The sequence below is a fragment of the Rhinolophus sinicus genome, linkage group LG03 (assembly GCF_036562045.2).
Source record: "Rhinolophus sinicus isolate RSC01 linkage group LG03, ASM3656204v1, whole genome shotgun sequence".
In the NCBI taxonomy this organism is placed as follows: Eukaryota; Metazoa; Chordata; class Mammalia; order Chiroptera; family Rhinolophidae; genus Rhinolophus; species Rhinolophus sinicus.
In genome coordinates this window covers 135,207,152-135,229,689 of record NC_133753.1, presented here as the reverse complement: position 1 = coordinate 135,229,689, position 22,538 = coordinate 135,207,152, and the positions used below count along the sequence as shown (strand labels likewise).

Below are 22,538 nucleotides of genomic sequence, written 5' to 3'. Positions count from 1 at the left end.
ATCCATCCCTAAATTATTCCCATCTTAAACACAGAGGGAAAGAAAACAAAAGGATTTAACTCTTCTTTATGCCTTTTTTTGTTTGTTTGTTTGACTCTTTGCTTTTTTCTTGATACACAACTATGTACCTTGAAAGGATAGTCTATAGCCTATTGTTAACTTTCCATTTTTTCTCTGGGCCACTGAAGTCGGGCTTCTGTTTCCATTACTCCCTTAAATGCACCTCATAAAAGTCTCTGGTTCCCTGGTTGCCAAATCTAGCGGCCTCTCTAGGCCTCGTTTACTTGACGTTTCTAAGACATTAAATGCTGACTACTTCCTTCTTCATGAAACCCTTCCCTTGCTTTCTGGGATGCTGCTGTCTTGATTTTCCTACAGCTAGTACCGCTGCTCCCCTCTTGCTCTGCCCACCTCTTTAATGTTGATGCTCTCTGATTCTTATCTCCCTTTTAATAGTCTCACCCATCTGCATGATTTTAACTATCATGTAATTAAATGGTAGGCAAATCCGAAGTATGATTCTTCCACCCATATACCTCTTTTGAGTTCAGACCCCCATAATGTAATCCTTATAACAGTTCTACAAAATACTGAGTAATGTTTTCCACGTTTATAGGTGAGGAAATTGAAACTAAGACATGTTTGTTCAAGCAGTCAGTAGAAGAGCCAGAATTTCAACCTCTGTCTGATGTTAGGCCTTTAGCTCTATGCTATGCTAGTAATCAAACATTTTCACCTGGCTATCTGACAGATAGATTAAATATGTCTTGTCCCATACCAAATGCCATCTCATAGTTCCATTCTCACTACTCCCTCCAAAAAGGTTTTTTTTAAAAAAAAGGGAATATGAAAACCTATATTCTTAATCTCAATGAATGACATTCCTTCTTCTAATTATCCAAGTCAGAATGTGTATACAGAATTGACACAGACTTCCCTCTTGAACATGACTTATAATCGTGCCCTCCTTGTCACTGCCATTGCCACTGTCACAGTTGAGAATTTTATACCAACCTGGGTTGCCATTATAGTGACAATCCAACTCATTGCTTCTCACATTATCTCAGATGAAGAATCAAGGTTCCTTGTTTTTTAAGTTTTAATCTGTTCCAGAAAATTTGTAGGCATATAAAAAGTGAATCATTGGAAAACTGAAATGAAAAAAGACATGCAAATTGTAAGCTTTATTTTTAAATTATTAAATTCTGTGGACATAACATTACTGTCAAATTGCTACAGAAGTTTTTAAATACTGATTGTCTACATGTATCCTGTCCCAGACAGGTAGCACACAGTTTACAGATTGGCACTGGTCCACAGACAACATCAAGGAGCGCCCGTTCATGGTGTCTGATGAAAAGAAATGTCTTCAGTTTTCTTAGATTATAACCACATGGGCTTCTGCTATTTAACACTGAAACATTTCAACTAGGACATTCTTTGGTTTTGGCTTATAGATAGCTTGTGTATGTGGATTTGAGAGGTTTTAGGAAATTTCCTGTTTCTTTAGGATCCCTTTTATCAATACGAATAAATCCCAGGAGAGCAAAGGGTAGTCGTGTGTTACATTACAATTTAATGCTAAGATCAAAGGGTACTGACTTAAGAAGCCAAAGCAACATTTTCTTCAATAGGCATGAAGTACAGTCTTCATGGGCTACCTGTAATGGAAGTGATTTCCTCTGGTTTGATATATTTAACTTGATATGATTGTACACACATATAAATTTGTTTCTAATGTGCGGTAAAATACAGCAGATAGTCAATGTGCTCCTTTTATGAAAGACTAACATTCTACATAGGTATTAATCTGACTGGGTGATAAATAATAAAAGTGAGTTATCTGGATTTTGACAGGCATCTGACTAAGCCCTTGTCACAGATTTAAAATTAATGAACTGCCAAGAGGAGATGCTAAAATGGTCAGACTTGTCGATTACCCCTTGGCTTTAAATAGGGCATGGCCAAGTAATCCAAAACACAAAAACAAAGTTCTAGGGAGATGAAATTCAGGGCTGGGAATGCTCTGAATATTAAGTTGAAATCATACCTAGCGTTGGTTTAGAAATTTATTAAATGAAACCATACTGCCCAGACCGCATTGTTGTCTTTATCAGGTCTGACACAGAACCAAGCACATGGACAAATGCCTAAGAGAACATGATTTTCCCATATGAGATAAATAAGTCGTAAAAGGCCTTTGAGACATTTTAAAATGGAAAAGCAAATTAAGCAACTAATCTGTAGCATGCCAGGTATTAAAAAACTACCACAGAAAATTTCTAACCATTAACTGTTCCTTAAGAGTTAAAAAAAAGTTTTAAGTTCAATTATAGCAATATTTGCTCTGTTAATGATGTAAATGTCCCCCAAACAAAATAAACTATCAAAACAAAACTTTGTCACAAAAAGTTGGGGCACTGTAGGAAGTTTAGGTGACTAAATTCCCAAAGCAGGATATTATAATTATCACCCTTCTTCTATTTCCAGATCATTCTCAGGAGATGGATAGGTGGCAGCTTGTTCAACCCACACTTAGAAAGTGATTAAAAGTTTTATTCAAAGAAAACTTTTAAAGTAGCATAGTTTTTATGAAGTTCAGGGTGGATAAGAGGTAGGAAAAGGCAGCCTCATTGGGGTCTCTGTGCTCCCCAAAGCAACAATGGGTGGATTGAAGTGAAAATGAAATGTATTTTTAAAAGGTAATAAAAAAATAAATAACTTAATTTGCATTGTAGCCAGTTAAGCTGAGTTATAGAATAACAGGTCTTCACCAGGTGGCCTGGGATGGGAGGGAGAAATGGTGACATGGCAGACAAAGGGAGCAGAGAGGAAAGAAGGCCTGCGGAGCATAGCATGAAAGAGCAGCCTGGCTGTTCTCGGAATAGAAAGAAGTTTGGGGTGGCCGGAGCACTCCTGGGAATGAAGTGTCTAGTGCTGACCGTGGAGAAGGCTTAAACCAGTGCTTCGCAAACTTATGGGCACATAAGTCAGCTGAGGATTTGTTAAAATTCAATTCAGGGAAGGGACTTGGAGTCTGTCTGCTCTTCGAAAAAGCTGCCATGTGTTGCAGATGCTCTGGTCCACAGACCACACTTTGAGTAGCAAGACTGTGAATTGTATCATAATATTTACTGATACTTTGTTTCATGAGTTATGAGTTGCCACTGTTTAGTTATTTAGTATTTGTTGAATAGCACAAAATACATGGCGTTTCTGTTAAGCTAGATATTAAGTACTTTTGTGTTTTTCTCTGCTGATGGCAAAATGATATTCTTGGCAATTTCATTGCCAAGTACAAAATAAATAAATAACGTGGGTATAAGCTCTCATCCTTTCTTGCATTAGTTGAGTAGAGAGATGCAATATAATAATGGAAAGAGTCTAAAATTTAGAATTAGGTGTTTAGAACGGGTCTCCAATATCAGTTTTGTGACTAAATAACTGACTTTATGGACAGAAATTAACCCCTCTTTCTATTTTTTTGTTTTCTCATGTCTGAAATAATGATAACACTCACCATTTTATAGAATTGTTGTGAGGGTTTGAAATGATATGTATAAAGTACCTTGTAGGGAAAGGTTAACAGGGGTTTTAATTACCAAACTGTTGAGATCCTGTAAAAGCTAAAATTCTGTGATTCTTAAATAAAGAATATTGAATGATCTGATCCTAGGAATTATCGATCTATATGTGATTATTTATCCATCTACTTTTTGAGTCTTTTTTTTCTCAGTGACTCTTAGCAAGTTGGAAAATGTGGTTCTTTGTAGTTTATAAAAGCTCCCATCGTTACCCTATCCCAAGATCCACTTATACTCGTGGCACACAGCATGGTTGTTACAGAGGGGACTATGTTATACTTCTGAATGCCTCAGAAGCATGACAAAACAGGTTGGACTGTAATTTTATCTGATACTTACAGTTCTTTTGTCTTATTTTTTTTATTTCTTGGTTATGGAAATTTTCTATATAGTTTTCCAACCCAGCCTGTTGGTTGACCATTATTTAAGACTGTAACTGGGCATACCAGTGTGGGGTCCTCCTTAGGGAGAATGGCATTCAGAGAAGAGACCCACAAAGGCCCTAAATGCGGGAATTCTGGGGTCCTGCCACTGGGGGACATGGACTCGGGGTGTGCACATCTCTGATCTTACTGACCCCTCACCCAGTGGGGCCAGGCAGGCCAAAGCAGGGCCCCTAAAAGCTCAGGACAAGGGGCCAGGGTGTTGGGCAGGAGTGGATTAAGGAAACTAGTATTTAATCTCAGCTACTGTTTTTTGGATACTAGTCTGTTTATTTAGCTTTCTTATTTCATGATCGTAGTATACTTTTATTTATGCGTGAGTTTTTAATGGGTATAAGAAAATTATAAGCATCTTATTTATTTAGTTCAGTAGCTCTGAGACGGAAATAAGTCTTAGTGATTAAAAAAAAATTCTTAAATTAAAAGTGGCCTTGTTAGTAGACATTTTATGATGAGCTTTTCTTCCTAACTCTGTGCCTTGTCCTTCTGTTTTGGTATTTTAGATCGGCTTCAGCTCCCCAGGAATATGATTGAAAACAGCATGTTTGAGGAAGAACCAGATGTGGTGGATTTAGCCAAAGAGCCTTGTTTACATCCTCTAGAGCCTGACGAGGTGGAATATGAGCCCCGGGGCTCCCGACTGCTGGTGCGGGGTCTCGGGGAGCATGAGATGGATGAGGACGAAGAGGATTACGAGTCATCTGCAAAGCTGCTGGGCATGTCCTTCATGAACAGAAGTTCAGGCCTTCGGAACAGTGCAGCCGGCTACAGGCAGAGCCCAGATGGGACTTGTTCAGTGCCCTCTGCAAGGACCATGGGGGTCTGTGCTTTTGTCATTCTGGTTGCCATTTCTGTAATCATGGTGATTTATCTACTGCCCAGATGTACCTTTACCAAAGAAGGGTGCCATAAGAAAAACCAGTCGATGGGACTCATTCAGCCAGTGGCAACAAATGGGAAGTTGTTTCCGTGGGCACAAGTCAGGCTTCCCACTGCGGTTATGCCACTACGCTATGAACTCAACCTGCATCCAAACCTGACCTCCATGACGTTCAGAGGTTCCGTGACAATTTCACTTCAGGCTCTTCAGGCCACTTGGAATATTATTCTCCACAGCACACACCATAATATTTCAAGAGTGACCTTTATGTCAGCAGTCTCAAGCCAAGAAAAACAAGTTGAGGTCTTGGAATATCCATTTCATGAACAAATTGCCATTGTCGCCCCTGAAACCCTTCTTGAAGGGCACAATTATACCTTGAAGATAGAGTACTCGGCAAATATATCCAGCTCTTACTATGGGTTTTATGGCATCTCCTACACAGATGGCAATAAAGAGAAAAAGTATGTAGCCCTCTTAAACGGTTCTGCTGCCTTGCTCTGTGATGACTTCTGCAATCTGTTCCTTTGCCCAGACCAAAGACATGAACTGCAATTTTTAAAAATTTAGGATGTTACGTGTAAAATAGTAGAATGGTGATTTGGAAGAACGTGCTATTTATTTTTTAGTCAAAGCCTTGAGCATATATCATATATCATGGTGAGGGTTCGGGCATGCTGATGGAAGGAAATGGATAAATATTATGTCACGTACAGTCCATCGCAAAAACTTACGTTATCTTGATCTTTTTATGTTTTATAAGATGAATCTAGTTTTCTGTCACCTTACAAGATCTCTGTGGGACGCACAGAGTAAAGAAGAGTATGGATTATTCTTTAAGAGCTATTTTCTTAATGTGCAGAACTTGCAGGAGGTGCTTAGTGAGATGGAAAAAAAGGGTGTGAAGAAGTATTTTATGCTTATTACATATATCATTTTTAGTATCCTTCATCTTTGCTGGTTTGTTTTTTTAAAAATGCCACCCTCCCTATTTTGAATTTCTGGTGGAAATTTGTAAAAAATCTAAAAGAGACTTAATTTGGTTATTAAAGCAGTGAATCAAAACATGAAAGCATTCAGCTCCCTATTTAGACCATATATTTTGTGCTTTAATCTTAGTATCCATAGCGTGTAGTCTGAATTTCCAGAAAGATGCAGAGAACACTGCAAACAGGTTATTGTTAATTAGCATAATGTCAGTTCTCGTATGCACAAAGTACTGTGACATCTGCTTAACGCAGTTGAAACATTTTCTCATATTACTCTGTAAACCAGTATGTGAATTACTGATGCTGGCCATTTGGCTAATGTATGTTGGTGTATTGAGAAAACTAGAGATGAATATTTTAAATTTATTTGAGGAAGTTTTGTTATCCTTCTTAAATGGAGAAACAGACAAAAGCAGGATCTGTAGTCCTATTCAGATAGGTAATTTTTCTCTTGTCCCTTTACGTAATACTTTGAAAATAAATGGCATGCTGGCTCTTCATGAGCTCTGACATTAAAAGCAAATTTATATCTGCAATAGCAGCTTGGCTTTACTTCTCCATCTATAATCTCTATTATCTCTAGGAATTATAGGATACATGTATATAAAAACAGTGTTCTTGGTACGCAAACAAAGTTTTAAGACAAATCCTTTATCATCTACTACTACTATATAATGGGAAGAAAATATGGCAGAATAGGGTGATTTGGAGAATGGTCACTTGTTGACTCCTGCCATGGGCTGGATTGAGTTGTAGAAAATGCTAGAAAAAGGGAAGACAGTTTCTTAAAATTAAGAAATTGAGTATTAAAAAAACAGTATTTTAAAAATTAGTAACATTTTATAACTTAGCCAGAAAACTCGCCTCTATTAATAATTACATAGATTGTCTCATGGCGAGTATTACATTTTACTGTACCCGCATTCACCTGGTACTACCGGGGGAAAAAGGAGACAGCACATATTTTTTTTTCTCAGAAAACCAATTATAATATACAATATGAGAAATTTCTCTAAAAATACAATTTTTTCAATCATATCTGGTATTTTGTTTGAGGTCAGGATGGAACCATGTTCCTCAGTCTTAAACTGTCAGTTTGTTCCCTGCAATGATTTTTATTCTTCTGATTTGGTCTTAAAGTCTTGAGAATTCATTTTATTATAAAATGTAAAAGCTCATTTAAAAAAAACAACATCTTTTGGTTTTCTTAACCACTTTATGAAGGAAAACTAGCTTTTGGATCACAGCTCTGGCATTGCATGCCAGAAATGTTACTTTTTGCTTAGTTGTTATTTACTGTTGCTAATTGAATACCTAAAAGCCAGTAATTTTCACGTTTCTTTTAATTTTACTTTTAAAAGTGAATTCCAGTAAGATAATATGTGTATAGTAAAGCTTCTAGAACTATGTTGTACACTATGGTGGTCACTAGCTTAATGTGACATTTAGATTTAAATTATGACAGTATCATGGCTAAATAAGATGTCCTTCATTCATGCCCTCCCCCCACCCCCTCACACACACCCCAACAACAACAATTTGGCATCCATCCATGGACAAAAATGCCTTTGTGAAAGCAGTGGGATCCAGCACCATATGCCAAGGAACCTGGAGGTGTCTTGCCCAGCCATGCATACAGACCTTGGTCCTGGCTGTGGCCTGTGAAAGGCTCCAGCCCCCTTGGCTTGAGAGTGCCTGAAAAACACTGTCTTAGACAGTCACCCTCGGGCAAGAGAGCCTTTGTGGAAGTCCAGATTTTCAGGAGAAAAGTTATGGCACACTGTTGGAGCAAAAAAAAACCCCCAAAAACTATATATATATGAATTTGGATGCGTTGGAGAGGGCAATTGGTAAAAACTGGAGGAGATAACTGCTACTTCTGATATGAAAACAGCAATACAAAACTTCAAGGAGCATGAAGAATCAAGGAAATATGAAAACATCAAAGGAGCACAATAACCTTTTAGTAACTGATCCCAAAGACATGAAGATCTATGATTTACCCAATAAAGAATTCAAAATAGCTGTTTTAAGGAAACTTAATGAGCTACAAGAAAACACAGACAAGTCAATAAAATCAGGAAACAAAACCAAACAAAATGAGAAGTTTAACAAAGACATATAAATCATATAAAGGAATCAAACAGAAATTCTGGGGCTGAAGAATACAATGAATGAAAATGAAAAATGCAATAGAGAGAATCAATAGCAGAATGGACCAAGCAGAAGAAAAAATTGGTGAGTTAGAAGAAAGGAAATTTGAAATTATCTGGTCAGAGGAGAACAAAGAGAAAAGCATGAAACATAATGAAGAAAGCCTACGTGATGTATGGGACACCATCAAAAGAAACAATTTGTGAATTGTTGGAGTTCCAGAAGGAAAACAGAGGGAGAAGAGGGCAGAAAGCTTATTTATAAATAATGGCCAAGAACTTCCCAAATATTGAGAGAGATTTGGATATCCCAGTTCATGAAGCTCATGGGCTACCAAACAAATTCAGCTTAAAGATATCCTCTTCAAGACACATTATAATAAACTTGTCAAAAATGAAAGAGAATCTTAAAAGCAGAAAAGTAAAAGAAGTTTGAAACTTACAAGGGAACCCTCATATGTTGATCAGTGGATTTCTCAACAGAAACCTTAGAGACCAGGAAAGAGACAGATGATATATTCAAAGTGCTGAAAAAACAAAAAACAAAATGCCAAACAAGAATACTCTATCCAGCAAAGTATCCTTCAGAAATAAAGGAGAGATAAAAGACTTTCCTAGACAAGCAAAAGCTGAGGGAGTTCATTACTAGACCATCCTTACAAAAAATGCTAAAAGGAGTGCTTCCAGCTGAAATGAAAGGATGATAATTTTAACATGAAAACATCAAAATTACAACACACTAGTAAAAATAATTAGATAGTCAAATTCAGAATATTGTTAACACTGTAATATGGTGGCGTATGCATGCTATGGCATGCATCAAAAGGAGCTCTAAGAGTTAAGTTTAGAGTGATAAATGCCTACATTGAGAAAAGAAAGATCGCAAGGAACTAGAAAAAAACTCAACCCAAAATTAGCAGGAGGAAGAAAATAAAGATCGGAGCAGAAATAAATGAAATAGATACTGGAAAAAACATAGAAAAGATTAGTGAAATGAAGAGCTGGGTTTTTGGAAAGATAAACGAAAATGACAAACCTTTAGCTAGACTAAGAACGAAACACTCAAAATCAGACATGAAAGAGGAGACATTACAACTGATACTACAGAAATACAAAGGATTATAAGAGACTACTATGAACAATTATAGGTCAACAAATTGGTTAACCTAGAAGAAGTGGATAAATTCTTAGAAACACACAACCTACCAAAACTGAATCATGAAGACATAAAAAATCTGAACAGATCAGTAATGAGTAAAGAGATTGAATCAGTAATTAAAAACCTCCCAACAAAGAAAAGCTCAGGATCAGATGGTTTCTCAGGTGATGTCTACCAAACATTAAAAAAAAAAACAAACGGAGAGGACTATAGAGCCATTGACCTTGTGGGATCATCATGATAGCAGTCACCATTCTTTATTGCCTGGTTTTCCTTCACTTTTCTGCTGACGCTTATGGTTGAACAATGCGCCAATTAAATTTTTTTAAAATTCCAACCTTAGCATCTAAACTAGGAGGAAACCAGTTCATTTGCCAAATAAAGGAAATTTCAGGCTTCTAAGGGAGTTTGAAAAAACCATGGAGAATCAAGTCAACTGTAGAAGATCCTTTGAAGTTCTTCTGTTTTAAGAGTATTTCCTTAATGGAGATCTTCCTGGGCATTTCTCCCACGTATTACAAGAATGTAGTCACCTACATAAAACTCAAGCCAATTGTCTGGACTTCTGTAGATTGGGGGGCTGGATGGTCCAAAGTCTTCTCCAGTCCCCCTGCATTATTGCGGGAGGTCAAGCCAATGATCTGTGATATAGGCAGTAAAAGAAGGCTTCCTGATATTTCTGTGGGAGAGAGCTTTATAAGCTGGGAGAACAGGAGAAAGGGAAGTGCAGTGAGAAGCGGTACCTCTGTGAGTTGGGTGTGCTCCTTTCCCTCCTGGATCTCGCAGCAAAGATAACGAGGGTTGTGTAGTAGTATTTCCCAGACAACTGCCCCAGGTGTCATTTGGTGTCATACAGGACCTTTCTGGTGGGCAAGAAGGCTTTGGCCATAGTTTTTCTCAATGCTGAAACTGTTATTTTATAAAGTTTAAAACAGTTGTTAGAATAGTCATCACCTCTCTAACATCACACCATTCCAGGGTTCTTGTCGGAGGAAAAATACATGGAGATTAGTGAGAGTGAGGAGAGCTAAATGTTGAAAAGAACTTTCTTTAGGTTGGTATTAGTAGTGTGATTTGAAGACTGAAGTAGGGTAATACTTGTCAAGTTTCTTCTTGTCCCATAATTGTCAAAAGGACCTCAATGGTTAAGTTAGGGGGGGCTGCTGCGGGCGCTTGGGGCTTGGTGGGAGGAACTAGTGTGTCCCAGATTTTATCAAGTGTCCATGAGTTTGGGATGGTTCTGCCTTGTACACATCAGCAGTAGTTTCTCTGCTTTTTAAACCCAGTGCTAAGTATCTAACCCTTTGGGCCACTGACATTGTCCTTACAGTATCTAGATTGGGTGGCTAGACTAAGAAAACAATTTAGACTGAGCAGAGTATTGGGTGTTAGTGGGAAAAAGAAGTGCATTGCTGTTTAAAATAGCAGACTCACTTCCATACAGAAGCTTGGTAATGTTCCAGCTGGAGGAAGCACACAGAAAAATAATTAAATGTGGAAGGAGGTTCTAGTCTGACTTGGGGATTAGATAATGAATATATGTGTTGAGTTAGATAGAAATTAGCATTCACTGAAATGTGGCTAGTTTTGTTTGAATGCAGTTGTTCATTGTAGTTGGGTACATAGTTCTGTTTTCATTTATTGCTCATTTACGAAATACCATTGAGATAAAGACTTGAATTCATGCATAGAAGCTTTTCTTGGCAGATTGTCAAATGACAATGACAAATGGTAGGAAAAAATGTGGTTACAATCCCAGGTGTTTGGATAATCATCACTATTTTTAACAAATGGGTTAATGATAATCAAAGTGATCCTCAGTAAGTTGTAAATTGATGGCAAAGTTTTTGCTATAGAGATTTAAAACTATCATTTGCTTGTGTTTTATCAGTCTGATGGAAAAGCATTTCAGAGAATTATCAGCAAATTAATTCTTTGTTCAAATCCATCTGAGAGCAAGTCTAGCAATTATATTCATTTACCGGTTGAGGTATTTTCTAACTCATAAGCATTCTGTATACATTGAAGGGTTTTCATAAATTTCTTTTGCTGATCTCATTCAGTAACATATAGTCTTTGTTAAATGACTTACAGGTATTCGTTATGCCTCATGTCATTTTCATTTTAAATAAGGAATTATCATAGGTTAAGATACTTTTGAAACTATATCCAGATAATTGATGGAATTAAAAGTAAACTTTTTAGCTTTAGATCTTAGAAAGGTGTCTGCCGCTTTGTAGATTTGCATGAGAGATGAATGGGCATAAATATATACTCATCATTGACAGTTTCAATTGCTTTTTATACCTGAATCTTTCTAAGAGGTACCCTGAGGATTGTCAAGGACTGTGGGACTTGTGTTATGAGGAAAGATTGTTAAAAGTATTGTATAAGATAAAGATTATAAATTTGATTGGAGGGTGAGTTTGTTACAGATATAAACATTAGGGTAAATAATTTATCCTAGAAAAGGAAAAGAAAGTTGAAAATTAAGCTGAAATAACTTAATTTTTCCCCATGAAGATATTGTCTAAATTTTAAGTGACTAAAATGACATACCTTTATGTGAATTCTAATCATTGTCATAATGATAAATATACGGACAAAGGAACCAAATGATCTCAGCATTCTGTATTGTCTGTATTCTTTAGTCCATGGAACGTTATGTTTCACTTGTTAACTTGATGCTTTGTAGTTGTCCTGTGGCCAGAATTTTGACTAGAGTATTTTCTCAGTGGAATCTGCAATGTTTTTGAATGCTGGTTGTTCAGCAGAACTAAATAGTTATTATTAGAACTTTGTACATTATTGTAAATTTTATATTTTCTCTTGGTTCTGTATTAATTCCATTGTGGATAACAACCAGAGAAAATACAAATATACATATATATGTATATGTGTGTGTGTATATATATATATATATTTGTATATATTGTGTGTGTGTATGGACTATATTGTACAAAAAATTTTTTAGAAGATGAATGCTTTGGGCTCAATTCTGTTTTATTGAAAGCAGATAATACTGTGATTCAGATCTATTCATTATTTATTCTTTTTTTTGGTTATTTTCCCATTTTTAAAAAATTTTGAATTTCTTCCTTTTTATATCATGCTAATAGTTTTTCTTTATTTCTTATCTTTAAGACTGAAAATAGAACAAGCCAAAATTAGTTTTCCGTTTTCTCCTTGCTCCATTCTTCTATTGGAGAGTCAGGAGTGATGGTCAGAGAAGTATAGAGTGAATATTTTAATTCAAATTCTTCTTATCATTTTAAACTGCCTCAATTAACAAGTTATTTTTTAAATTTCTTTTTGATACGTCCCAACTTATCTCTTTTAAAAAAGGTAATAGTTTTTAAAAAGATGCCCACCTCAAATAAATTAAAATATACCTTCACTGTATGCTAACTTGTGCCACTCTGTGTTCTTAAAGCTGGAGTACAGATATGAACGTAGCATGGTCTCTGCCCTTGAGGAGATTATAGTCCAGCAGAATTAATTTGTTAAAAAGGTATACAAACATACAAAATAGTACATTCTCTTCGAAAATTGTCAGGCTTCAAGAAGCACAGGTCCCATCTCACATCACTTTTTTAAAGATGCATTTGGTTTTGTACTTTTAGTTTTTCATTTTGGAGATCTACGCATGAATCTGTCTCATTTTGTAAGACTGCTGCATAGTGTAGCATAATAGAGCCGTTCAGACTGCTGCTTTCAAATCCTAACTCCTCACACACTAGCTCTGTGATTCTTATTTAAGGAGATTACCAAGATGTTTTACTATCTTTAATTATAAAACTAAAATATGCACAGAAATGGAAACTTTTTCTGATATTAGCTGAGCGCTAAGATATATGGTGGTTTGACATATTCCAGCCATAGTGAGATTTTTAAAATTGAGGAACAAGTGGTATTTCTTTCTTGTTTCTTGTTTACTACATGTTTGAGGCCAGTATAGGATTCTTTCCATTTCGTCTTTAATAATTATTATGTATCTGTAACACTTTCAGGGAAGTGTTACGTGAGAGTAGAGGACCTATTCATTGCTACATCTAATTTAATTCTGGCTTAGATGTTTTTTTCTGGTTCGTTTCAGCAAATGTAATATGCAGCACCTCATTATTCATACAAGTAGAACTTGTTTCAGTCTTAGATCAGGTATTAAATATATTTTGCCTGTCAGGTGGGTTTGAAATAGTTAGGAATTTAAGACCAAAGGGGACAGTGTTAACAGGAAGATATAGAATAAGGGCACTTCATTAACTGGTAACAAGGCCTGTGTTTCATAGGTGTCAGGAATGCAAACAAACATGTCTGTGTTTAAATTCATACCTATTTTGCTATGTTTCCTCATAGGAAGCTTAATAAGAAGCTAGTTTTCCTAGTGAATTTGTGTTTCTGCTAGTGACCGTGACACCCTTACTTTATTATTAGTTTTGCTGAAGGATTGTAACTTGGCAGCCACTTTTGGCTCTGAGAATCTGTCAGGAATCATGGCAATTGACCTCCTTACCTCCTCCACCCTACCAGGAATCTCTGGAACTTTTTTCCCCCCTCGCAAAGACAATAGTTCTAAAACATAGAAGGTAGTGGTTTGGGCCAAGCGGCAATGTGAAGGCTCCTTCAAGGAGCTCTGCGGATGAGTTGCATGGGAACAGAGTAGAGGCGTTTCTGTCTTGGGCCACAATTGTTCCTGGGAAACCTCAGGGTTAAGAAAATAGTTTTTCCCACAGGAATAAATTATTGGCGTCCACATTCCTACCCAGCGATGCTCAAAGAAACATACATGGTGTGTTGTGAAGGCAGAAGTGCCACTTGTTTAGGACTCCATTTTCTAAACGGTTAAAACCATGTTTCCGGTTCTATGTGTACATGCTTGTTCAGCGGAAACCATCAATTACATACAATAAATAAAAACACAGTTATCTTGTATTTGATTGCTACTAGAGTTGGCACCTAACATCATGTCCCACACATAGTAGACGTTCAATAAATGTTATCGGAGATTAATATTACTTCAAATAACTCCAAAACACACATTTACATGACAGTTTTACTCTGTACTCTTTTAATTTAGAGGTTTTTCTTCTATTTTTTTTCCAAGTAAAGTTGAGTTTCAATGCTCTTCCTTTTTCTATAAATGTCTTTATAGGAAATAGAGTAATTACAAATCACTTTTTGGGGGAATATTTTTATCAGTGTTTATTTAGCTTCCCTTTTCACTGAAATGCAGTCTGAGTACTTGCTATGTTTCAGACATACAAAGTGCTTTGTACATAGTGCTAAATAAGACCTAGTCTCAGTGTTTGAGGGGAAGAAGATGATGGTAGGGAGGGAGTCTCTTACTCTGAACTAGTTTCAAAAGCAAAATTAAAGAATAACCCAACATCTTCCTCCTCCCTTCTTTCATCTTCTGTGCTTATTCCATAGCTATGGTTAAGTTCAATTATTTTTTTTCTGGACTCAGGAATCCAGGATGAGCCCAAACCCCGTGTCCCTTCGTGTCCTGCTATAGAGTTATCCAGATCGTCTTACTTACTTTATGTATTTACTTTATATGCTTTTTCATTGAAAAAACAGTGTATTGAAACTTCCATGCTTGAATCAAGATGTCTGGAGAGTTTGGGATTTTTTTTCTTTATCTTTGAAGACAGAATTATGGTTCTCAAACTTTTTGGTCTCAGACCACCTTTTATACTCTTAAAAATTATTGTGGACCCCTAAAAGCTTTTGTTTATATGGGTTATAGCTCTGGTTATTTGCTGCATTAGAAATTAATACTGAAAAAATTAAAATATTAATTTATTTCATAATAACAATAAAAAATCTTTTACATGCTAACATAAGTAACATTTTTAATGAAAAATAACTGTTTTCCAAAACAAAAAAATATTAGTGAAAGGTGTTATTTTACATTGTTGCAAATCTCTTCCATGTTTGGCTTAATAAAAAACTAGATTTTCAGATTTGCTTCTGTTGTCAGTCTGTTATATCACATGTCATGGAGTCTGTGGTAAACTCCACTGTGCACTCATAAGAGAATGGGAGTGAAAATGGCAAAAACCTCTTATTACGGAAATAGTTTGACCTTGAAGACCCACTGAAAGAGTATCAGGGATGCCCAGGGTAGCCATACCACATCTTAAGTACTGTTAGTCTAAACATTAAACCTGCCGTTTATAGGGACTGGAGAGGAATACTTTAGGAGTCCACAGCAGGTAGAAAGTGGAGCTGTTGAAACTGGACAGCAGGTTTCTTAAGATAGATCTAGGTCACAGGAGAAGGAAATGTTCTGGCCAGGCATATCTGACAAACCACATATTAGGGGCCTTGGTTATTTGAGGATTCTACAGTTATTTATCTCAGCCCTGGATAGTTCTAAACTAGAGAGGACAAAAACAAGTTTAAAAACTAATTACCTTTAAAAAAAAATGAAGTTTTATCTGTTTGGTTTTTATATTAATACCTGAAGGGTTTTCAACAAGTTGCCCCTCTTTCCCAAATCCCCCCTCTCCAACATACACATAGTAAGAATACATAATTTAACTTCTCAGCCCTTTTGTGATTTCTTAGACTTACCTTCATTTTAATGAATTAAAGGCCTACATTGTTAAGTTCAATTATTTTTTCACTACTTGTCCTGATCTATGGAGTCCAGAATGATACAAAACCCTTTGTTCCATATCTGCCCTGCCATAGAATGATCTAGACCTTTAAGAGAACTAGAATCAACGCTTTTTTTTGGGGGGTGGGGGTCTTTAGGTCCATGAATGATTGATTGATCTACTTAAAACTGTCTTCCCCCTTGAAAATATATCTGTACCTCCATGTTCATAGCAGCTTTATTTACAATGGCCAAGACATGGAAACAACCTAAGTGTCCATCGACTGATGAATAAATAAAGAAGTTGTGGTATATATACACGATGGAATATTATTCAGCCTTAAAAACAAGGAAAACCTATAATTTGTGACAACACAGATGGATCTTGGAAGCATTATGCTAAGTGAAATAAGTCAGAGAAAGACAAATACTGTATGGTCTCAATTATAGGTGGAGTCTAAAAAAATACCCAAAGATCAAAACACACCAAATACAGAAAAAAAGAACAGATTTGTGGTTACAGGCAGGATGTGGAGGAGGGAAATTGGAGAAAGGTGGTCAAAAGATACAAACTTCCAGTTACAAGATAAATAAACACTAGAGATATAATGTACAAAAGATGACTATAGTTAACACTGCTGTTAATATACATAGGAAAGTTGCTAAGAGAGTAGATCTTAAATGTTCATACCACAAGGAAAAGTAATTATGTGAGGTGATGGAAGTATTAACTAATACTACTGTGATAATCACATTTCACAATAAATAAATATATTAAATTGACACAAAAGTACACCTTAAACTTGCACAATATTATGTTAATTATATCATTAAAGCTGAAAAAAAACTAAATTTAAAATTTACTTCCTCAATCTCAGTAGCCACATTTTTAGTGTTCCTGTCACTAGCGGCTACCATATTGGATATCACCAATGCTGAATATTTCCATCAATGCAGAAAATTTTATTGGGCAACACTAAATCTAGAACATTGTACAGACTTAAAAGATAGTATAAAAATGTAGTTAAAAGAAAACTCCAGGTTGTAAAAGTTGGTTGAATCTTCCTTTTTTAAAAAGCGCATCCTGATTGGGTGGTTTTCATCTTAATGAGTAAACTTGTTTAAGGGTCTGATGTATCCGTAATTGGTCAAAACTGATTGTTTTGTTAGGTTCCTCTGCATTTTATTGTCATTAGTACCTGCCTGTAAATGATTTTTGATGGGAATGGCCAAATAGTGTGCCTGGCAGAAGGATGTTTGAGGAGGAATCTGGGGGATATAGGTCGTGTTTCTATTAGTGTAGCATCTTCTCAATGATTGTGTCAGCTGTGACATAAAATATGTAAGTCTGGAAATAACAGGCAGAGACAATAATGGCATCTCAAATTCCAAGTGATCATGGTATAGTCATTTATAATGGCAGTTAGAGATTTAAAAAGAATATGTCGAGCTTTTAAAAATTATTTTTGTAACTAACACTGACTTCGGAGGGGAACGATATAAGAAGTGCCTGTGACCAGGATGAGCTTGTGGTTCCCTGAGCAGGTGGTGACGAAATGTAATAAGCTGTGGTCACAGCCGCATACCAAGGGCTGCATGTGGTAGCCGGGCTGCTGAAGTACACGTGGCCACATGCTGTGTGAGATGACGTTTCTCACGCATATGAAAATGCAACATGCTTTTCATTGGTTAACTCTAGTTCTAGACATTTCATTCTTTGAGTAACTATTGGCACAAATGCTTTAGTCACCATATTTTGCCAACTTCTGAGGAGGCTGTGGACAGTAATGATAATAGCTACCATTTCTTGAACCCTTATATTGTGTCGGGTACTATTCTAAGTTCTATCAATGTATTAGCTCATTTGATGCTCACAGCAGCCTTGTGAGGGCGGGAGCTACTTTTATCAGAGAAGGAGACAGATTAACCAATCTGTTCAAGGTCACACAACTAACTAAAATTTGAACCTGGCACTCTAACTCAGAGCCTGTACATTTAATTTTACTGTTTATTTACTGAAAAATTTTTTCTTTACATTTAATTTTTATGCCATGTTTCCTCCATGTTTCTGTGATTAATGCATATGTTCTATAGACTAAAGCCCCACATAAAGGCAATTATGGCTGGAATGCACTTGACCTCTTAGAAATTGTTGACAGTTTTTCAGTCTTAAATGGGAAACTAAAGTTAATTTAGAGTTAGAGTTCACAAATGTATTTTGTCTAAATGATTAATTATTCAATAAGTCTCCATTTCCCACCTATTGATACCTTTATTTTGCTGTTTTTATTTTCTGCTATGTCTTATCCATATCCCATTTTCCAGGTGAGTATACAGGGCTTTTTTCTCAATCAAAAAAAAAAATTGCTTTTTAAAACCCATTGCTTTTAACATGATTGCTTAAATTTTGCCTTTTGATACTTATTGAATAAGACATTTACAGTTAGTCACATGTTATATGTTTACCTTATGCACTTAGCAAAAGAGAGAAAGAATAACATTTAAGTAGTGGGTGACTGCATCTGCCTTCTCCCTGAGAGAACACGTGCCCTGGATTGAATGGGCAATGGTAGCAAGTTATCATACTTGTAAGTTGCTTTTAGTTACTTTATGCCGTTCACTGAGTGTTTCATTCTCCTGGGCATAGTTATTTTTTATACAACATGGTCCATAAAAACAGGCCGACAACTGGTAAAAAGTAAGCTGTCCCAAAGCTGGAAGGGAAACTACCTGTACCACCTTACTGAAAGAGAATGTAGTGGTCTCTACTAGGTTATTCCAGGGTCATTTCAACAAACGTTCAATTTCTGCCTTACGTGTTTACTTCAGAACTAACTCCCTTTTAGGATGAGATTCTTCTGTATTGAAGGCCTGCTCAATGCCAGGCACTGTGATAGGTGTTATAAGGATGAAAATTTGGTTTTGTCCTTCAATAATTCACAGTCTTCATAGCTCACAGTCAAGAAAGGGCAACTGTAGGTAATAGAGACAAGTGAAGAGTATCGTAAAATTAAATGGGCAAATGATTATAAGTTGTTATAATATGAGCCAACATTGTTGATTTTGGGTGTTATGTTAACTTAAAAAGAAAAAAGGAATTATCAAGTTTTTTGTTTGTTTGTTTGACATTATTGTATGCGTGGAAGTGACTTGCTAAACTGTGGGGGCTAAAAGAACTATAAGCAAGTGTTTCTGTCCTGAAAAATCGCACAACTTTATGCACTTCTCACGTACGCTAATTCTGGCAGTGTCCACTTGAATATCATGACATTTTAATTATGCCTGTTCCTACAACATACATAATGTTTCCTTGTAGGTTTCTATATATGCTGTACCAGAAAAGATTGGTCAAGTTCACCATGCCTTGGAAACAACTGTGAAGCTTCTTGAGTTTTATGAAAACTACTTTGAAATTCAATACCCACTTAAGAAATTGGGTAAGAATCAAACAGTACCTCTATTTTTGTTACCACTGTAACTTAGATTCATTTTGCAAATGGGTTTTAGAAAAAACTTCTGCCAGAGTTATTGTAAAAGAAAACCAAGGAACACTGTTTATGTTTGAAAAATTATTTGTATTTGTTAAGATTATTTAGATTTCTTGAATGTATCTGAACGTGGAACTTAAAACACTTAGAAGTTTATGGGGCTGTTACAAAGATGCTGTGTAAGTGGGAATTTGCTTAGGGACCAGTCTGGAGTGTGACTAATTCTAACTTACTAAGAAATTCCTTATTAGAGAGACTACTTCATGGACGGTGTAGTTGCCTGACCCCACTGCACTGTACACCCGAAGCTGAAACTGAGTAATATTGTCAACTATAATCTAAGATATATATATATGGTCATGGGATATGGAGCACAGCATACAGAATAGTCGATGGAATTGTAACAGCTATATACAATGTCAGCAGGACAATAGATTGAGGCAGGGGAGTTATCACTTTGTGAGGGATGTAAATGTCTAACTATTACATTGTTTGGACACCTGAAACTAATAATAATAATAAAAGGCTGATTCAAATAGTAAAAACCAAGTAATAGATGCTTAGGAAAGCATGTGTTGTTCACCATGGAGCTGGTCCTAAGTAGGAGAGAGTTGGCCCTGTATGTTTTGCAGGAGTTCGGTATCTCTTCCTTTTGGTGAGGGACAAAGAACAGTGACACCGCAGGGCTGTGATCAGGTCTTCCTCCGCGGATGGCCCAGTGAGCAGCAGACAAGGCCAACATAAGGACACTTCCCTTCCTTAGGAGCGTCAAATGAACACACTGCCTCTTGATCCACAGCAATAAAACCATGGGTGAAATATTTTGGTTTCACCAGGGAGTGCCTTAGATGAGGAAAAGTTGATCTCTTTTTTCCTGTTATGTCCAGATTTGGTGGCTATTCCTGACTTTGAAGCAGGAGCGATGGAAAACTGGGGTTTGCTCACCTTCCGAGAAGAGACACTTCTGTATGACAATGACACTTCTTCAGTGGGGGACAGAAAACTGGTTACTAAAATCATTGCTCATGAGCTGGCCCATCAGGTATGAGCAACCAGGGCTGTATGTTCTGTGTCGAACCTGTGGTCTATTTCATGTCCTAGTTTATTAGAGTAGATTTGGATGCTAATAATAATTCACCTTTGTATTCTTTCTTTCATAATAAAATGATGCTTTTTTTAACATGAACGATTTTCAGATGAAAATGCTATCTAATGTTTGTATAGGACTTTGAAGTTTATAAAGTGTTTTCACATCTATTATCTTGCTTTTCATAACTGCTCTTACGTGGGTGATAATCCCATTTTACAGATGTCAAACTGAGACTCAGGTTAAATAAATAACTTCCTCCAAGTCACACAGCTGATAAGTGGCAGCATGGGACCTTGAAGAACCACATCTCAAGATCTCTCTCTCTCTCTCTCTGTGTCCCCCCCACACTAATATACAGCTATATTGCCTCTTACAAATAGCGGCTGCTTGGTATAACTTTATGGCGGAAAAATCTTTTTTCTAAGTTGCACTCTCACAACTCTTGGATTGTAGTTGTCAGGACAAGATTGATTTATTTTTTCCTCTCCTGCTACAACTGGATCTTCCATTCATTGGAGAGAGGGAGGGTACTCTCTGTATGACCCAGAAAAAAAAGAAAGAAAATGACATGGGTGTGTGAACGTCCCACTGTCTCCCCCAATACCTTGTTTCTCCTATGCCCTCGATGAGGTGCTACCAGTGTTGGGTATGGTTTGGGATGCATGAGGGTGGGAGGACATGGCAAGGGTGGGACATGCCCTGGGCAGTGGACTCCCTATCTGAAACTCAATCTGAGTATGACTCTGTAACCCTTGTGAAGACTTCATGACAAGCTGGCACATGAAGCGTGTCCTTATTTACTATCAGAGTGTTAGGCATGTAGACAAGGTGTCTTTTAGGGGATCTCTTCTAGGTCTGTTATTTCTGGGGCCGCCCATCGCAACTTGGGGGCCACCGCTCTGTACTTCTGTAGGACTTCCAAATCATCTTCGTCTGAAACAGGTTTTAAAGTAATACCTTTGAAACGTATGCTCTTGTAATTCTCAGAAGTGTTGTTTCAGTATCTAGTCGCTTAATTGTTTTGCTGCTGGTTTGAGACAAGCCCTAGGACACACTGTCTAAATAGCATACTCTATTACCACTCTTTATTTCAGAGATTTTTGAGATGCATTTTTTAGAAGAGTCCCCTATCATTTTTGCCTTCTCCTTACTACCTCACAGAAGAACACATTTCAGATTTTTCTGATTTCATTTATTTATATATGTGCCAACTTTCTTAAGGAATGTTGTTTGACTGCTATTTGAATTATGTACATACTGTCCTCAACTTGGGTAACTGAGGAGAAATGTGAAGTATGGGCTCTCTGACTATAGGCAAATCTCACATAGAAATTTATTTTTCAGTTATCATGGATGGTTGTAGATACAATGGAAAATAATCTCCCTAACTTGATATTAGAAGGTAGACGAATTCATTATCTAGGAAATCTCATTATTTATTTATTTTGGAAATCTCATTTTTAATGAGGTGTCTAAAAACCTTTTTTGTGTGTGCCTAGTAGATAACGTGTGTTAAATTGATAAATATGCTAATTGTCTTGCTTTTTTCCCCATTTAGTTGAGGTGAAATGTTAAAATTTTTGTTTTACTTTTAAAGTAAATTTATACAGCTTTTGTAAGTCTTTAATGTGAATATAATTTAACTATAATAACTGTATTTTAAGTCATTGTAATCTAGTTATAGTTAATTAATCTAACAGTTAAATCATTAGAAAATTCTTGAGACTGTAAATATTGTATTGGTTAGGCGTTTGTTTTTTCCCACAGTGGTTTGGTAATCTGGTAACCATGCAGTGGTGGAACGATCTGTGGCTAAATGAAGGTTTTGCTACTTTCATGGAGTATTTCTCTTTGGAAAAAATATTTGAAGAGCTCTATAGTGTAAGTACAGTGTTTATTAGGCCTACTATGAATGCTAGGGGGGAGAAAATAGTGTCATCACACTCGCCTTGTATTTTCTATACATTTGAAGTAATGAAAATGTTTCTAGAAAGATACAATAAAATGGGCCCCTGTTACTGGTATCTATACCTCTGGAGATTTGACAGTGAAAATTATGCTTTTATTTACTGATATATTTTATTGAAAGCTGAAAGTATGTGAAATTATTTTACATTTTGTTATTAACATTTTATGAACATTTTAAAT

The 22,538-nt window shown here is 36.4% G+C and overlaps 1 protein-coding gene across 1 annotated transcript in view; it reads left to right on the top strand.

Moving 5' to 3' along the window:
- The window catches only part of LNPEP (leucyl and cystinyl aminopeptidase), a 78,401-nt gene that overhangs the window by 26,064 nt on the left and 29,799 nt on the right, over window positions 1-22,538 (top strand). The window contains exons 2-5 of the mRNA XM_074329203.1: window positions 4,531-5,471; window positions 19,129-19,249; window positions 20,188-20,342; window positions 22,158-22,271. Of these exons, the coding sequence (XP_074185304.1) occupies window positions 4,531-5,471; window positions 19,129-19,249; window positions 20,188-20,342; window positions 22,158-22,271 (1,331 nt within the window). The remainder of the gene's footprint in view (window positions 1-4,530; window positions 5,472-19,128; window positions 19,250-20,187; window positions 20,343-22,157; window positions 22,272-22,538) is intronic.